Source organism: Tenrec ecaudatus, chromosome 3 (genome assembly GCF_050624435.1).
Source record: "Tenrec ecaudatus isolate mTenEca1 chromosome 3, mTenEca1.hap1, whole genome shotgun sequence".
Classification (NCBI taxonomy): Eukaryota; Metazoa; Chordata; class Mammalia; order Afrosoricida; family Tenrecidae; genus Tenrec; species Tenrec ecaudatus.
This window is the reverse complement of record NC_134532.1, coordinates 173,270,973-173,289,575: the sequence shown is the minus strand read 5'-3', so window position 1 is coordinate 173,289,575 and position 18,603 is coordinate 173,270,973. Positions and strand designations below refer to the sequence as shown.

Sequence of the window (18,603 nt, the reverse complement as noted above, 5' to 3'; positions counted from 1 at the left end):
TTTCAAATAGTTTAATCTCCTGTCAATATTAAAGAAGTTTATGTGGTTAACAAATCAATTTCAGCAAATAATCCCACCCCCCACCCCTTCAGGAACTTCCCATAAGCTTCCTTTTATATACATTATGTCATAACTCACTGCTGTCAGGTTACTTCAAATTCCTAGGGTTTCTGAGACTGCACATCTTTATGAACACAGGCAGCCTCATCTTTTCCCCATGAGACAGATCATGGTTTCGAACTTCCAACCTGGTGATTAGCAGCTCAATACTTATTCCATAGCACCAGCAAAGCTCCCTGGACTACACTACCCCTCACAAAATTAAAGCATGCTGTCATTTGATTTGACTGTCCTGAGCATGTTAACTCATAATAGAGATGGTTTTGGCAGAGCAAGTAAGGCAACCAATAGGCGGTCTTGCCCCCAAAACCTTCCTTGTTTTTCTTTCACTGACTCACTAGGCTCCACCCACCATGGGATCATTTCTTTCCTCAAATTCCCCAAGCCCTTTCTCGTTTCCTTCAGATTCTGCCATTTGCTTTGCAGGCAACATTCCATGAAACAGCTTCAGAATATCAAACTACATTGGAACTCTCAGTAAGTCATATTACAATTTAAACATAACATTTGATAGGGCAATATCTAATCATTCAGCAAATGTAGGGCAAGATAAAAGAAAAGCGATCAAACCCAAGAGAAGTTAAAAAGAAAACCAAACAAAACAGAAACCTTATAACAGGAGTAAACCCAAAATACTTTTTTCTGGTGGGTGGAAGGAAGAATTCACATGTAGCCACAGACTCTCAGTGGGTGCATCAGCGGGGGCTAAATGAAACTCTGGACTGTGAGGTTGAGGGTGGAATTGTTTCCATGGTTCCACTCCTCTCATCATTTTCACTGCTAACCACAAAGTTTATGGTTCAAGCCTCCAGCCACTCCACAGAAGAAAATTGAGGCTGTTTGTGTTCATAAAGATTTAAAAGGCATTGAAGCCATAGATTGGGTCACTATGAGTTGGAAGAGGTTTGATGGCATGGGTTTGGTTTGGGGGTTTTAACCTCCATTGGTGTAAAGTTGCCCCTAAGTTATAAGAGTCAGCAATTAAAATACTAATACCCTTAACTTGAGAATGAGATTGAACATAGAGGAGACACAGAGAACAAGGCATATGTATATAGATGGAATCTGGTAGTCCTAGGGAATGTAATTTGACAAGTCATCACTAGTGGGAACAAGAGCAGCTATAGAGTTAAGCTGTGAACATTGTTTAGCACTTGTATGTAAATGTTCATACTGGAAAGGGAATTTCAAGTCAAGCAAAGCCTCTTCTATAAAGGAGAAAAATTTTGCAAATATATAAGATATTGTCAAAGATACAGGGAACTGAACTAAAGGGCTTCCACAGACTGAGTTGTACAACTTTTGATATGAAAAGGAGAAAAATAAGTACGGCTCACTGAAATAAGTCCTGAAACATGTACAGGGACTTGACTTTGGAGACTGAAGTGTGCCTGACCCAAGCCATCATATTTGTATTGCCTCCTATTCAAATGAGAGTTGGCTATTGAATAAGAAAGACCGACGAAGAATGTATGCTTTTGAATTAAGGTGCTGGCAAAGAATATCAGAAGTACCATGAACTGCCAAAAGAACAAACAAATCTGTCTTGGAAGAAGGACAGCTAAAATATTCCCTTGAGGCAAGGGTGGTGAGACTCTGTCACCTGCACTTTGGGCCTGTTGTCAGGAGAGACCAGTCCTGGAGAAGGACAGCGTGCTTGGTAAAGCAGAGGGCTTGTGAAAATGAGGAAGGCCCTTGACAAGATGGATCGGCACAGTGGCTCACAAGTAGGGAGGGTGGTGAGGACGGTGTAGAATGGGGCGGTGTTTCATTCTGTTGTGCACAGGGTGCCTATGACAATAAGTCTTTGTACGAGAATTAGACACATCTAATTTTTACTTCCGGCTGAACATGCAAAAATGATTTCCAACCGATTTAAAGTGGTGGAAGAGAATTTGACTAATTCTAAAACTAAGTTGGAACATTTAGGAGGACTCAGCTCACAGACATGTATCGTTGCATAGTTTCCCAGCATTCTTCAGCGACTTTGGGAATGCCCGGGACCCTTGTAAATTTCCCTAGGCAGGCAGTCAATGTACTTACAAAAACGGGAATTGAATTTATTCAGTTTATTAATGCAAGTCAAAATGGTTCTGGAAATTTAATTGACTGACATTCCAAATTAGGACTGATAATTTAAAGGCATTTAGTCCATTCAGTTCAAATTATGGTGATTGTTTTTGAATAGTTATAAGTAGAATACCAGTTTACAAGTTCAAGTTGAAGGCTTCATGAAATGGAAATCAGAGTTTTACTTTTCAGTGTTGTTAATTTGGATATTAATTTAAAACCATAGTGACCATTAATATTTCTATGGACAAAGGTTCCACTGAGACAAAAGAAGCCCACACTGACCCAGCTTATTTCCTCTCTCTATTTCCGGCTGCCTCTCTCCTGCCACGGTCAGGCCTCAAATCACTTCCTCAGAAAGCTCTTCACCAACACACCGTCTCTCATGTGAAGTACCTCCCCTTCCCCATGATTCACAATCAACTTGACTAAACTCACAAAAACTAACCCACAGCCATCAAGTCAGTTCCAACTAATCGCGACCCTATCACACAAAGTAGAACTGCCCCCTCTGGGTTTCCAAGACTTTTAAATCTTCACTGGATAAAGACAGCCTCATCTTTCTCCTGCAGGGAGACAAGTGGGTTCAAACCACTGTCCTCACAGTTAGCAGCTCAGAGGGTAGCCCGCTTGACAGCAACTGGCTTTTCTCTCCCACTTCCAGTCGCACCCCAAATTGTTTTCTCCCCCAGTACCCTATACATTTCCTCCAGAATTCCACAATTTAGAATTATGCATTTATTAGTGAATTAGGGGTTCTTCAAATATCTTCAAGTGTTTCCCCGTGTTCTTTGAAAGCAAGAACTGTTGCTATAGATTGAACAGCTCACATGATTCAAGTAAATGTGACTATGGAATGTAATGACCTGGTGTGAGTAGGCAATGTGGACGGAAACATAAATGCTTTTCCTGCCAGGTCAATAAAATAATAACAACAGCTGCTAGAATCTATTGAGATAGGGATTTATGGGTAATATTGTCTCCATTTCGTAGACATTCCAGAGGTTTCAGAAACATCAGATAACTTCTCTTACACAGAGCTGATCAGGGTTGGTGCCAAAATTTGAGCCCAGATTTCTCTGATTGCTAAGCCCGGTGTGAGATGTGCAGCAGTGATTTCTGCAGAGTCATGGAAACAGTACCTGGCGCACAGTTAGTGGCCAGTAGACACTAGTGATGGATATGGCTTTCAGTCCATTGCTTACCTGACAGTGCCTCAAGTGTTTTTATTTTAGTAAGGATAATGACTATATCTTATAAACCTTTTAAAGAAGTAAATAGCAAGAACATTAAACATATCAGTCTTCTGGTAATTGGAGTCATTGAGGAGAAAGACTTTCAAGTAGATGCATTCTTACTAAGCAATTTAGAGTAGTCCTGGACTCATGATAACAATTGATTCAAGTTGTTGATGTTAGAGTATTGGGAATGAAATAATTTGATTTGGGGGATAGAATAAGAGCATAAATCAGAAGCCAAGGAAATCAAATGGTTTTTCTAACCCCACCCACTGCCCTTGAGTTGATTGATTCATCATGACCCCACAGGAAAGAGCAGACCAGCCTCATAGGATTTGTAAGGATATAAATCTTCCCGGAGTTAGATGGCTACATCTTTCTCCTACGGAGTGGCTGGTGAGTTTGAACCGCCAATCTTTCAGTTAGTAGCCCAATGCTTAATCCACTGCACCATTAGGGCTTCTATACTAACCCCAGAAACATATGATTTAGTTCAAAATAATCCAATATCAACAATATGAACAAACTGTATAATCTAAATTAATTAAAAAAAACAAAAGGAAAGAAAGTAACATCGATGGGGTTTTCTTTGCTCATACTTAGACACTGTGTAAGGTCCATTTACATAGGAGACCGGCTCCAGAAAGTTTGTGGAAAAATGGCAAGGAACAAGAATGGATATTTTTTCCATGAACTTTTTGAACCCCCTGAGGTACTCATATGGAAGTAATGATATGGACGAAAATCTTCTTTTTCTTGGCAAAATGTCCATCTCAAACTTTCCCAAGTCTGGTTTTCAAGAAGTCCTGTTTTTGTTGGGTTCCCCTAGAAGTGATGGTTGTGGATCTGATTCCTAAAGACAAATGGGTTCAACCACCAGAGGGCTTCCTTTTACGGATGGAGACTGGAATCTGGGGACAGACATAAGTGATGGGGATCAGCAGAGGACATAAGGCTGACTAAGGGAGGGAGGGCAGAACAGAAAAGGGATCCTGTGTGGGAACTACATATCGAATGGAGAAGTCGGATAAAGTCACATATAACAAACAATCAAATAAGTTGATGCTGACTCCGAGCGATCCTATAGTACAGGGTAGAACTGCCTTTGTGGGTTTCCATGACTGCAACTCTTCACAATATAGAAACTTTGACTTTCTCCCACAGAGTGATTGGCAGGGTCAAACTGCTGACCTTGGGATTAGCAGTCCAATGGGTAGCATTACACCATCATAGAATGATGGTATATAGATTAGCTGGATTCTTCACCAATACTTTTGGAATTTGGTTTATTTGGGGAGAGAGATATGCTGACTCTGGCCTTCAGATGAGCTTAAATCAGTAGCTGAAAGAACTGTCCCACAGTTACTATCAGGTTCTCTTACAAGTGCCTGTCTTAATACTTTAACACACACATTATGTACCACCATCTGCTGGAAGCATATGCTAATTGCAAGATAAGTGTCAGTGTGTGTGTGTGTGTGGGGGGGGAGGGGTGGTGAAGAGGGGTGGCGGTGGATAGGAGGTGGGTGGGCTCACATCCCCTAAACCCCTGACTCACTTCAACTATTAGCAATCCTATAGAACAGAATAAAACCTTCCCGTTGGGTTTTCAAGACTACTGTTGTTACATAAGTCAGTCGTCACATCTTTGTCCCATGGGGCGGCTGGTGAGTTCAGGCCTCCAGTCTTCCCACTGGAAACCGAGGGCTTTCACCACTGAACCACCAGGCCTCCTACATGACTAAATTTATAAAATACGTAGGGACAGTCCTAATTCTAATGAACCAATCTGCCAACCTTATTATTTTTCTCATGTGCAGAATAAAGGGACAAGTAGGCTATTGCTACTTATCTCCTTCATCTTCCAAATCTATAATCACTATACAGGAGATTTCTAAGCAGTAGCCCATTTCCATCCCACACTGTTTTCAAAAGCCTGGACCAAAATATAATAATATGTGCACCTATGTATGAAGTCTAATGGACTATTCATTGAAAATACAATGCTCATGTGCTTGCCTACTGCTCATGATTCATTTAGCAAACACCCTCTCACTTAATGTCCTGAAGACCACTTAATGACAATTCAAGTCCAGAGGTCTGGGGAAGAACATGTGTTTCTCCAGGAAGATGTTTCACTTCCGCTAGTGGGTAACCAGGAGGGGCAATCTACAATCGGGAAAACACCGCATTCCTTTTACAGACTCCCAATGGGAGACTATGCCTGGTGTTCTGCTCCTACCTGGGTGCTTTCGGCCTGGTCTCTGTACAACCCTTGGTGGCTCAGGCCATGTGCTGCATGCAAGCAGGACTTTAGACTCTGTGCTTTCGCGATGCACAACATCCTGTATATGCCACACCAAAAGGATCTGATGTGGAAACCTGGCTAAGGGAACCAGACTTTACCATAAATGCACCAATAAAGGAGCTGAAATACTCCCTTGGGTTTAAGGCTGAAGCACCTACTGTGAGAAGAAGCAGAGACTATCCCAAGCGTATGGATTTGGAGCCATTGGCTTTGGTTCAAGTCTTTTGCTGTGAGGGTGCCCAATTCAATACCACCATATTTTGGTTGCTTTCATATTCTCTTATTGTTTGTATATTTAGTGTCAAGCCACTTAAGGTTTAAACCAGTACAAGCCAACAATCCATGTATGTATTTTAGTCTAAAAGGCTGTTCTGTACATGCATTTTCCTTTTCACACAATATTTCAAATTCTGTATCATTGGCTAAACTAATAATACTGTATACCACTTGAATTACCATATGTCCCATGGGGAGAACTTATAATGTTCTTCAATAAGATTATGATGTCTCCAAAGTAGGCCAGGGATATATGTAATCTACAAATATATCAATGAATTTTGAGCTCACATTTTATTGTAGTCTTAAGCTAAGAATGACTAGTTCTTAAGATGCGACCCTACTCAGTACTTGTTCTCATAAAAAGACCACAATGATATGGGTGTTATAGCAAAGTATGGTGAAGAAATCGGCCAGATTTCCAGGCTCTCAAAAAGAATAGTGCCGTGGGTACAAAACACTTGTCTTAAAACAAGCAATGATCTAAGTGAGGTGACAGCTAAGTACACATGGAAGAAGCACCTTCGCCTCCTTTGTGATCCAAAGATGGTAAATAATAAAATCCAAGATGAGAGGAGGAAATGACATCAGAGCTTAAATTCTGAGCACGTGGTTTGCAGAAGGTTATGCATGACAAAGAAAACCCAAAGTCCATTTGCAGGGTTCTCATGTAGATTAAGCCTCCAGTGAATACCCTCTGGCCCACTGACCAGAGATATTAATAGCCTTGCTGGCAGACAGAGTACCCTGGAAAGTGAATTAATAATTGCAAATGCCGTCAGGTTAAAATTTAACACCTTATCATTTATTCAACCTTTTGACCCATCTTAAATTTGTTTTTATTATTTTTTTAAACTGAGGTTTTTCTTTGCTTTATTTTGTTATTGTTATTGGCCCCCCCCCCTTTTGTTGTTGGATGTTTGTTTTCTTTATAGGAAATCCAGTAAAGGTAAATCTATAGAGACCATTAATTTAATGAATAGCTTCTTAAGGTTATGGCAGAGAAGGTTGGAGGAAAATGAGGAGCTAATTATAATGAGTACAAGAAAGGAGTAAATGTTCTGAAATAGAAGTGATGCTTGCACAAGCCTATAATATATTTAATCCATGGGATTGTATGATGTGTGAATTCTATCTCTATAAAACTGTTAAGATTTTAAAAATATAATTCTACTACTTAGGCAGTTAATTTTCCATTTAGGAGATATATTAAAACGAATGTCAGATGAGTGTTTGTTTCCATTGTGACCCTGTCTAAAAGAGGGAAAAAAGGTGTCCCATATAAAACAAAACAAAAATAAGTTTAAGAAAGAGAAGTTTCTAATTCAACTGTGATAAGATCTTTTTTTTTTTTGGCTAAAACTGTAAAAAGTGTTACTTTCTTTTCCTCTTACGAACCTCATACAGAATCTGTCAAAATGTACCTGATTTTAAAGATAAGCCACAGAGTATATTTCGGAGGAGACTTACTCATATATTTCTAAATTGGTCAGCTTGTTTTCAGTCACGTAGTTACTTGGGATTAAGCCTTCATTCCTACAACAAAATACAAAGTAGAAAATCACTTTTGGTACATTTGTAGCATTTTCATGGTAACAATTTTCCAATAGCTCAAAGATACAGAGGGAAATCAAATTTGTTTTCCCTAATTCGGCTGTTAAAGAATAAAAGGGGTTCCATTTCCACATCCAACTAAAATCTCTGTGTGTTAATACTGAGACATTGACTTACAATGTGAGTAGTTTAAGGCTTTTCATGGCCTCAGATCTCTTCAAAGATGAGACGTAAATGATCACTGGGATGTTCTAATAACTGGTATAAAATCACTACTTATTATAAAAATATTGACTTCATTCTTTTTAAGCGGGACCGTCTGGCAGGGAAGCCACAAAGCCTACATGGAAGAAGCACACTAACCTATGCGATCCAGAGATGTCAACAGGATCAGGTATCAGGCATCAGAAGACCCAAAACAAACAACTAGTTTGATGCGAATGAGGGGGTTAGAATGGAGACCATCCGTAGACACTTGGACATGCCCTCTCAGAAGGATCACAAGGAAGGGACTAATCAGTCAGGGTGCAGTAAATCACCAAAGAAACACACAACATGCCTCTAGTCTAGTTCTTTAATGCCTCCTCTCCTCCACTACCATGACCCCAGTTCTACCTTACAAATCTGGCTAGACCAGAGCATGTACACTGGTACAGATAAAGCTCTCGACACACAGGATCCAGGACAGGTAAACCCCGCAGGAACAGGAATAGTGATACCACGAAGTGGGACAGAGAAAGGGGGAACCAATCACAATGATTGACATATAACATCACCACTCCCTCCCCAGGGGGGACGAACAATAGAAGCATGGGTAGAGGGAGACAGCAGACAGTATAAAATATGAAAATAAAAGTAATTTATAAATTATTAAGGTTCATGATGGTGAGAGGGTGGGGCAGGGAGGGATAAAAGAGTTGATACCAAGGGCTCAAGTAGAAAGAAAATGTTTTAGAAATGATGATGGGAACATATGTACAAATGTGCTTGATACAATTGATATGTGGATTGTTATAAGAACTGTAAGAGCCCCCAATAAAATGATTTATTAAAATTTTTAAAAAAGTTTTTTAAGAACCTGGTGTGCTTAGCCTATAATCCAGGATAAAGTGTAGTATCCTGTGGGATTTCAGCAACCCCAGGGAGTGTAGTGCCTACTTTGGGAAACACTGGTCTAAATATTCCATAACTTGTTTAGCCATGACTTTTCCTATGGGGTGATGGGGGGAACTATTTTAAAGACACACTTTCCCCAACTGTCATTCAATCAACTCAAATAAACAACCCTGAAACATGCCCTTTTGTGCACAAGAATGAGTATTTCTCTAAGATACCAAGCAGTGAAATTGCTGTATCATCTAATAAATGCATATTTTAGTGAACACAGCAAATTATCCTCTAAGGAGAACATATCAATTTATACACTATTTAGAAATTTAATTTTCCAGTTAGGGCAAGGACTTCTCTCTCCCTACACTCTTACCAGGATTTGGAATTATGAAAAGATCACTCAGACATATGGTTGAGTAAGAAAAGCGAGGTCCATAAAAATGCATAAGTAAAATAAAATACAGTTGCTATTATATGCACTCCATGCAACCTCCAATTAGAGAGATTCTTGTTAACACTTAAAGAGGTCTTTTGCCGCAATTCCAAATGCATTATATCATTTGATTTCTTGAGTGCTACTTCCATGGGTGTTGATTGTAGATCCAAGTAAAATAAAATCCTCGATAATGTCACTAATTTGTCTATTTATTTTGAGGTTGCTTGTGGTCCAGTTGTGAAGATTTTTTTATGTTGAGGTATAATCCGTACTGAGAGCTGTGTGTAATTTTTGTTCTTCATCAGTTAAGTGCTTCAAGTACTCTGCTTTCAGCAAGCAGTGTATCATCTGCATATGCCTAAGAAGTTAGAATCTCCCTGATGGCATATCTTCTTAAAATAGTCCAGCTTCTTCAGTTATTTGATCAACCAACAGATTGAATAAGTCTGGTAAAAGGACACAACTCTGATACATCCCTTTCCATACTGTAAACCATGCAGCTCCCCCTTGTTCAGTTTGAACAACTGCCTTTTGATCTATATACAACTTCTGCATGAGCATAATTAAGTGTTGTGGATTTCCTATTGGCAAAGTTATCCATACTTCATGATGATCTTCACAATTGGACCACAAGCAACATCAAAATAAATGGATAAAATAGTGACGTTATCCAGGATTTTTACTTGGATCTACAGTCAACACCCATGGAAGCAGCACTCAAGAAATCAAATGATCCACACAGCCTTTGTATAACAAATAAAGCACATGTAAGCCCCTTTTTGGGTAATGCCTGCTTTTAGTGGATATTCATCTGGTCTCATCAACAATAGGTCTTGTTTTATACCATTTCTGGGGATATACACAAGTTTATATTCCTTTAGCTTCCACTTGAAATTGGAGATGAGCAATTGATGGTCTGTTCCACAGTAGACCCTGGCCTTGTCATGACTTTTGGAGCTTCTCCATTGCCTCTTTTCCTAGACGCAGTGGATGTAATTCTGATGTATGCTATCTGGTGAGTTCCACGTGTACAGTTAGCACCTACTCTGTTGGAAAATGCTATTACAAAATTCTATCTGAAATCTCCAGTATAATTTCAATCACCAAGGCCATATTTTTTGACTACTGATCCTTTCTTTTTCTGTGTTTTGAATTTCCCAATCACCAGTACTTATCAATTAATCTTGATTGCATGTTTGATCAATTTCATAATACCAAAGATGGCAAAAATCTTCAATTTCTCCATCTTGGCCATTAGTGCTTGGTGTGTAAGTGTGAGGAACAGTCAGATTAACTTGTCTTCTTATAGGCATATGGATATTACCCTATCACGGATGGCATTGCATTTCAGGACAGAACTTGACATGTTTTTGGTTTTCATTTTGTTTTGAGGATTTGCAAGGGCAATGGGATCGGTGCCATGGAGTTGATGCTGATGCCTACAGACCCCATAGGATGGTAGAACTGCCTCATGAATTTCTGAGACTTTACCTGTTTAGTAGAAAGTCCCATCTTTCTCCTGAGAGCTACTGGTGGTTTCAAACTACCAACCTTTGGGATCACAGCACAACTTGTAACCACTATGTCACGGGCTCTTTTTATGATCAATGTGATGCTATTCATCTACAATTTGACAGTTTTTGCATAATAGACAACTCATCAAGTTGATTCTGACTCAACAACCCTATAGGAAAGAGTAGAACTGCCCCTGTGGGTTTTGGAAACTGTAACTCTTCATGGGAGTAGAAGCCCTCATCTTTATCCTTTGGAGTGGTGGTGGAATCAAACTTCTGACCTTAAAGTTAGCAGACAAACTCACAACCCACTAAGCCACCAGTGCTCATAATGGACAATATGACTATTCAATTCAAAATGTCCAGCATCAGTCTATTTAAGCTCACTAATGCCTAGGATATAAGTTCTTGTGTACTCCATTTCACTTTTGATAACTTCCAATTTTCCTAGATTCATTCTCAGTACATTCCAGGTTCTAAATATTAATAGTCATTTGCAGCTGTTTCTTCCCACTCGATCCATGCTATTCAGGTTGACTCTAGTTTGAGGCGGTGACTCTTCCCTTGTCATATTTTGAGTGTGTCCTAACCTCAGGGGCTTATTCTCCAGCACTGTATCAGCCAGTGTTCCACTGCAGTTTGCAATGTGGTCACAATGACATTACATAGCTTCTGCTATAAGTTACATAGCGTCTGCTAGATGTCTTAGTCTGGTCACTTAGCTGTAACACCAGTTACATAGCTTCCGGCATCAGAGCTGTGGGGAGAAAGCTGTTCATTCCTTGGGCAAATGGGACAGGAGCAACATATTTCATGGCCCAAGGTCATGGAAGGATGATAATAGTTCATCCTTGGGAGCTGATTGAAACAATGTTGGTCTGTCTTTCCATTCCAGATAAAATGGGCACTTTGCCCTTGTTCCCTGGCAAAGGCTGCAAAAAGCAGCCACCTGCAAGTTTATCTATTTCTTCAGATTCCCATCTTCATCCTCCCCTCCTGTCTATGATTAACCTTGTTGAAATGTTAATGTTTCTTTGTATACTTAGAACCAAACTGCCTTTGTGTGAATCCTGGCATGAGTATGCTGGCTACGTGATCCAATGGCTACGTGATCCAAGGAGTATATAAGCGCACCTCTGATAAAGCTCTGGGTTCTCGGCAGCGTCTTGCTGCAGAGACCCCCCCAGCCCCCAACTTTGTGTCTATCTCTTTTGTATATAAGTTTTAACTTGTGGATTGTGCCCTCTTGAACCCTTGCGATATGTAAGATAAAGAGTCGATTTCTACATTATCTTACAACAGCAACACACAGGGCACCTCAGTCCAAACGCACTGACAGATGAGTGGTGGGAAGCACTGGTAATCTACAATCTTTAACACATAATGAAATCAACCTGAACCCCCAAGGTCTTTTCTTCTTTCTAGCTTAATTCAGCAGCAATTACAATATTTTCCCCTAAGACCAGTTGTCATGAAAACACAATAACAAATAAAACACGCACGATCTCTGTTCTTCTCTTCGATCATAAAAGGCACAATCAGACCAATTCCCAAGTAGAGAGCATAGCTGTAAGAATAAGAACTTGGACGGTAGAGATTCACATTCTTGGTTTACAAGTTAAGCAACATGAACTCATAGAGGCTGGGGGACTTGCCCAAACAGTAGTGGGTGAGACTGTCTGGCTGTGAAGTCGTTTCAGCCGGAAATCACTGTGCTGCAAGGTTCCCACGACCTGCAGGGAGCAGGTGGGGTGGGTCAGGGGTGCGTGGACCGGTTCTATTTCAATCAGGATAACATGAGCCAAAAAATAGTCTTCTTCGTGTTTAAGAGTCTTTAGGAGCTGAAAAAGCAAAAATTGAAAGCATTAACCCACCAATCTTACCCCAGCTGATCTCTTGCCTTCCACCAGTGTGGTGTATACTTCGCCAATATCCAGTATTCTTCTGCTCTTGTTAAGGCCAAATCACAGGATTCTCTGGGCAGGAAGTCATAAAGTGCCTTCACCTGGATCATCTCTTGAGCTCCCTCGGAGACTGGCAGGGGAGGCAGTGGCTTGCGTTTGGACGGCTGCCCGGGACTCCTGTTGGACTGCCCCAAACCACAAAGTTGGTTGACTGTTATTTTACTAAAAACAAAACACCTGTGTAGCAGGTTTGCCAATGACCTCACATTTCCCTTCTAGCTGCACCAAGAAAGACGCCAGGGTGGGACACATGCAGGAAGCGACTACCTTCAACACACCGTGACGGTTCATTTTGGGTGTCAACTTGTCTAGGCTACGGTGCCCAATACTAGACTAGATGTTCCCCAGTAATCTGACGTCACGTAATCTATCATTCTGTTGAAAAGCGAGTTTCCTCAACGTGCATTTCACCTTCTGACTCTAACTATACATGGTGGAAAGACTCCCTCTCTCCACTCGGCGCTCTTCCCAGCACCGGACTGAAGGATCTCCGGAAACAAGCCTGCTCAAGTCTCCAGCCTGCCACCTGACCTACAGACCCGCTCTGTGTATGGATACACATATGGCATATTGCATACACATATACACACATATGTGTCATAGACCAAAGGGGGTTTCCAAAATATGTGGGAAATATTTTTCCATGTTCCCACGAATTTTTAGAAGCCCCTTCATGCAATCTCTTATATGTCCCTGGTTCTGATCCAGAGAGCCCTAGGACACTGAGATCACAGGTTCTCTCCCCAGTATGGCACTGGGTCTTTCCTGTCACTATTCTTAAAGGGTGAGCTATTCCTTAATGGTCTTGCTTCATCTTAAGGAGTTTTCTCTCGGGAGGTGGCGGGGGTGTGAGCTGACACCAAGGGCTCAAGTAGAAAAAGTTGTGAAAATGATGATGGCAACATGTGCACAAATGTGCCTGACACAATGGATGTATGCATGGATTGTAATAAGAGTTGTATAAGCCCCCAATAAAATGATTTTAAAAAAAGAGTTCTCTTTCTTGGGGGAAGAACTGCTGCTCTCTTTGATCTGCTGTAAGCTTGTATTTGGTTTTTACCACACTTCCTAAGAACGTAATGTCTCCCCACACTGAAATGAAAATAAATGCTGGCCTCAAACTGTCAGTCAAACTAGAAGACATTTCCCTCCCCCCACCCATTTCCAGCTTCAAGTCACGCCTTTGAAGACGGCAGAGTAGACGGCGGCGTTGACCTGCTCCTTGCTCATCCTCCTCTAGGACACTGACTCTGTGAGTATTGGTGAGCGCTCACCACGTGCCAAGCACATACTCGCCTCTGGACCCAGCCACAAGCAGGTCCTCCTGTGCCATAGACCCTAAAGGACAGCCTCCCCCCCCCCCGCCCACCACCCCCATCCCAGACACACTCACTTTCTTCTTGCTTGACAGCTCGAGGAGCCGGGGCCTGTGATGTGGTGGGCATTTTCCGGAGCGTTCTTCATCTTTGCTGAGGCTTATTTGTGTTCTCACTTGTCTGACATTGAAAAGCAACAGGTCACAAGGGAATATTTGTATTATGTGATCTCAACATCTTCTCAATTATCACAAAACTAGTGGGGGGAGGGAAACCTACCAGGCTCTCTTTCCAATTACCCTTTTAAAAAATATGACATTCTACTGTGCTTCCAGCGAAGGCTTACACAGCAGTGTAGGGTCCCCTTTGACCATTACTGGGGAGGAACCGTGGAGATACAGACTTGGAAACTCACAGGGACAGTTCAGCCTTGTCCTATGGGCCCTGACTCAATAGTAGTGAATGAGTGTGCGTTGACAATTACTACACAAATTGTTCAGCGACGTTGGCTGCAGTCTTCACAAGGTGTGGTCATTCGACTTATTCTTTCCACTCTGGCTGTTACGTTTCCACTTGTGTGATTTCCCTGCCCCCTTACAGTCTCATGTTTATTTGTCTGTTCCAGCTCCACTTTGACTGCAAGGCTTCTTCACTCTGTGTTTTTGGGCAAGTTGCTAGTTCTCAGAACTTCAGTTTCCCTACCTGGAAGTGTGAGGTAGTAACAGCCTATAGACTTTCTACAAAACAAAATAAAGAAAGCCTATACCATAAGTCCAGTACCGAGTTCGGTCTATGTCAGCGGCACAGAATCCTGACCATGATGGTAAAAGACTAAGTTTCTCTGTGTTATGCAGCATGCTTATTATTTCACATATGTCACTGCATTTAATGATTTCTACTAAGCAGTGGCCCTGGGGGGTGTAATGGGCTGGCTCTGTACTGGGATGCTAGCTGAAAGCTCAGCCTTTCAGACTTTCCAGGAGAAGATGAAGCAACCTGCTCTCTTAAGAGATTTACAGCCTCAGAAAGCCAAAGGTGCAGTTCTGCTCCGCCCTGGAAGGTCGCTGTGAGTCAGAATCGACTTCATGGCAAGGGGTTTGGTTTGTTTGGGATTGTTATAAGTGAGGAGGCATTAGCAGTTCTGTGATAGAATTATTGCCTTCCTCTCGGGAGATGAGAGAGCCTTGGTCGTGTAGTGAGTCATATAATGGCCTGCTAACCATAACGTTAGCACTTTGAAACCACCAGCTGATCTTTGGAAGAAAGACGAGGCTTTCTACTCTCATAAAGAGTTAGTCTTGGAAATCCATAGGGGGCAATTCTAGTCTATCCGATAGGGCTGCTATGAACCAGAACAGTCTAGATGGTAGTGACTTTGGTTTCAGTTTGGGGATGTGGGAGATATGGTTTCAATTCCCAGTTAAAGCACCTCATATGCCGCCACCATCCAGGAGGCTTGTGTGGATGCTTGAGTGTTGCAATGAGGGGGAACAGATCTAAGAGCTTTCAGACTAAGAAAAAAGAGGAGGAAAGGCCTGGCCAATCTACCCCTGTAACAGTCAATGGAAGCATGAATGACAATGCTCCTATTTGCACCTGATCATGGGCACCCTGCAGGGCCTGATGAAGGCTCATTCCCATGTGCGTGGGCTCACCACGAGGCCCAACCACAGCTAATAAGAACAGCACTGCTAAAAGAAGATGACATCAAGAAAAGGGCATTTGAACTGAGCTCCACCATTTCATAGTGTGGCCTTGGTAGGCAATGGAACCTCTTTCAGCCTGTTTCCTCGTCTCTAAAGTGAGAATCATTTTACAGTAAGAAGGTGTTTTGAGAGTTATATGAATTAGTAAAATAAACCTCTCAGCATAGTGTCTGATATCCAGAATGCTACATATTAGCTGTAACTATCATTATATACTAGCTGTGACTTCCATCATAATAAGAAGCTTTGGTGGTGTAAGGGGTTACAGGTTGGGCTGCTATTCGCAAGGTCAGCAGTTTGAACCCATGAGCCGCTCTTTGAGAGAAAGACGAGGCAATCTGCTCTTGTCTGCTCCCCTATAGATGCTCAGCTTTGGAAACCCCGGCGTACAGTTCTACTCTACCCTATTGAGTCTCTCTGGGTTGGAATCAACTCAAGGACAGAGGGTCATCAGCATGACACCTTGGATTTAATTCTTCTATGATCACTTTTTGGGCACAAATGTGTAAGACACACGATAGCTTTGGAGAGAGATTCACGTGCATAAGACAGGATTCTTGCCCTTGAATAGTCAAAATTACCAAGTGGAACACAGACTTAGAAGCACTATAAATGAAATCAACCTTAAATAGGAACCCAAGTCACATGGAACCCCATAAAACCTGACATTTGACTTACACTCATTAAAATGTTTTATTGAATATTTGGGGGGAAACTTATAGCAAGTTAGACTGGCCTTTGACAATTTCCACACAAATTGCTGAGTGATATTAATTGCTTTATCAGCCTGAGTCCACATTCTCTCTGTAATCGTGCTCAGCTGGTTGTCTATCCAGTCCTCTCGTGTCCCTTATGGTCTTATCTTTGCTTTTGTGCAATTGTTGACACATTAGTCTCAACCTGACGGGTTTGAAGTAGGGCACCGGTCTTAAAATACCCCTCACCTGCTGCCACTTTTCCATTTCCACGAAAGGTGAGCTCAGAGGATCGGCTCTTGCTAGGTTTAACGAGTATCACAGGGAGACTGTCTCTACTGTCTCCAATTCGTCGGACTTAAAAGAGAAAACTTTTTACAAGGAGACTTCAAAAATTCCACGGAACATGGGATAAACAAACAGATAATGAACTCTTTCTCCCCTGCCCCCTCAGTAAGCTTTTGGAAGCCCTTTCGTTTATGTGCATGTTCATGCTCTGTATTTTTTTTCTTCCATTCTATTGGGACCAACACTTGTGGGCCCTGGTTAGAATGCTGATCGACATGGACGGGAACTCAGCATGGAGAGCACAGGAGAAGGCTTCCCGCCCAGGCCCAGGTAGCTGCACATACAGAAAGGCATGGCGGAGACCAAGGGAAGACGAAGAACCCCTGGATGAACCCATTTGCAGGAAGGTGCCCCTGAAGTAGACTTACCGCTTCTGCACGGAACAGCAGCAGCAGCAACAGAACACCGACTGGATGGTGTTATCTGAAAGGCAGATCATGTTCAGCTGTTAGAAGCCATGAGCCCATGGCGGTGGATACCTGAGGTGTGTAGTGCTTTCCCAAAAGAGGAAGTCCTGAAGATCAAAGATGATCAGATTATTCTACAGTGCACGTAAATTCTTGACCATGCCCTCCTTCACCAGCGGAAACCCCAAATCGTCACGAAAGCAAAAATAAGTTAGTGGCACCCAGGCCAATGTGGTTTCCCTTCTCAGGCTCACCTCCCCCCAGACTGGTTTGTGCATTTCCTCCTCTGTGAAGCATAAGTGACCGTGGCGTTGGACTTTCCTTTGATCAGGGCTAATGTCAGTTGGCAAACAGGCAAAAGAATATAATACTCAAAACAATACTTTTACAAGGAGATCTGTTAGGGGAGATTTTTAGTTCAATGGATCACATTTCTTAATTTTTCAAAAAAAGATTATGTAAAACTTGGGCTCTCTGTTTGTCTATGGTTTAAATTCAAGTAGAAGCCAGCAACACTAAGAAAGAAATAACTAGTAACTGTGGGCCATGTTGATGCTTTTGTTGTCAAGCGTAACCCTGTTTACGTTACATTAGTTGCTTTGTTTCATTCCATATGGAAACTGAATCTCAAAGGCAAGTTTTATGTCCACAGGATCCACCGCTATCTTGAAAAGTGACAATAGAGTAATATAAAGGTGGTAGAGTAATATAAAGTGACAATAGAAAGGCAATATAAAGGTGCCAGTGGAGAGGATTTTGGTTCTGAGGTCCCAGCTACGTGACTGACTATATCATGGATAAAACCATTCATTCCTTTAATCTTAGTTTTTCCCATCTGTACAAACTACATAGTTACATCTACCTCTTTCATGCCACTTAATCCTTCTAGTCTTCAAATTTTTCATCCATAAAATGAGAATAATAAGATATGTACTATGTAAGAATCTTGGGAGGTAACTCTTACATTTGAATCAATTATATTTGTCATTGTCCATTAGTCAGTGTAGATCAATATCTGTTGAACTAATTCCTATAGATTGTCTCCCCAGGACAGTGTGCAGGGCAGAAAAGAAACACCAAGAAGTTACTGTGTCCTCTTGGAGATGGAGTATCACATTCAATCCTTACAATTTATCCTTCCCCGTCAGAGTAGGGTGGAGAGGAGAATTGGTTTGCCTGGGTGAAGGAAGAATGGAAGTGGTTACTAGGTGGGGTAATCAATACATATTAGTTTCATTCCTTTTATAAAAGTTGATCTTCCGAGCCTCTATTCGAGCGTTAGGTGTTTGATCTTCTCAATGAAGACACTGCCGTTGTGTCTGAGTCACGGACACACTTGCAGTCCAGTAGCAAACCCCTCCCTCACCTAAAGAGGGGAGACAATTCTCATCGAAGGCAAAGGACTCATCTTGACCCCACTGCTTTTCAGTGCTCACCTTAGATTGATTTACTTGATCTCTTCCCTTATATCCAGGGTACCACTCATATTACAATGCCTATGTTTTATTTCTGGATCTAAAATTTAGACGAATTACTGAGCC

General features: G+C 41.6%; 1 protein-coding gene across 1 annotated transcript in view; it reads right to left on the bottom strand.

The window, feature by feature from the left end:
• The window catches only part of TXK (TXK tyrosine kinase), a 60,886-nt gene extending 43,792 nt beyond the window's left edge, over nt 1-17,094 (bottom strand). The window contains exons 1-4 of the mRNA XM_075544975.1: nt 17,024-17,094; nt 13,984-14,086; nt 12,510-12,715; nt 7,483-7,548 (exon numbers count right to left, since the gene is read on the bottom strand). Coding sequence (XP_075401090.1) covers nt 7,483-7,548; nt 12,510-12,715; nt 13,984-14,086; nt 17,024-17,094 — 446 coding nt within the window. The remainder of the gene's footprint in view (nt 1-7,482; nt 7,549-12,509; nt 12,716-13,983; nt 14,087-17,023) is intronic.
• Between the last annotated feature and the right edge of the window lie 1,509 nt (nt 17,095-18,603).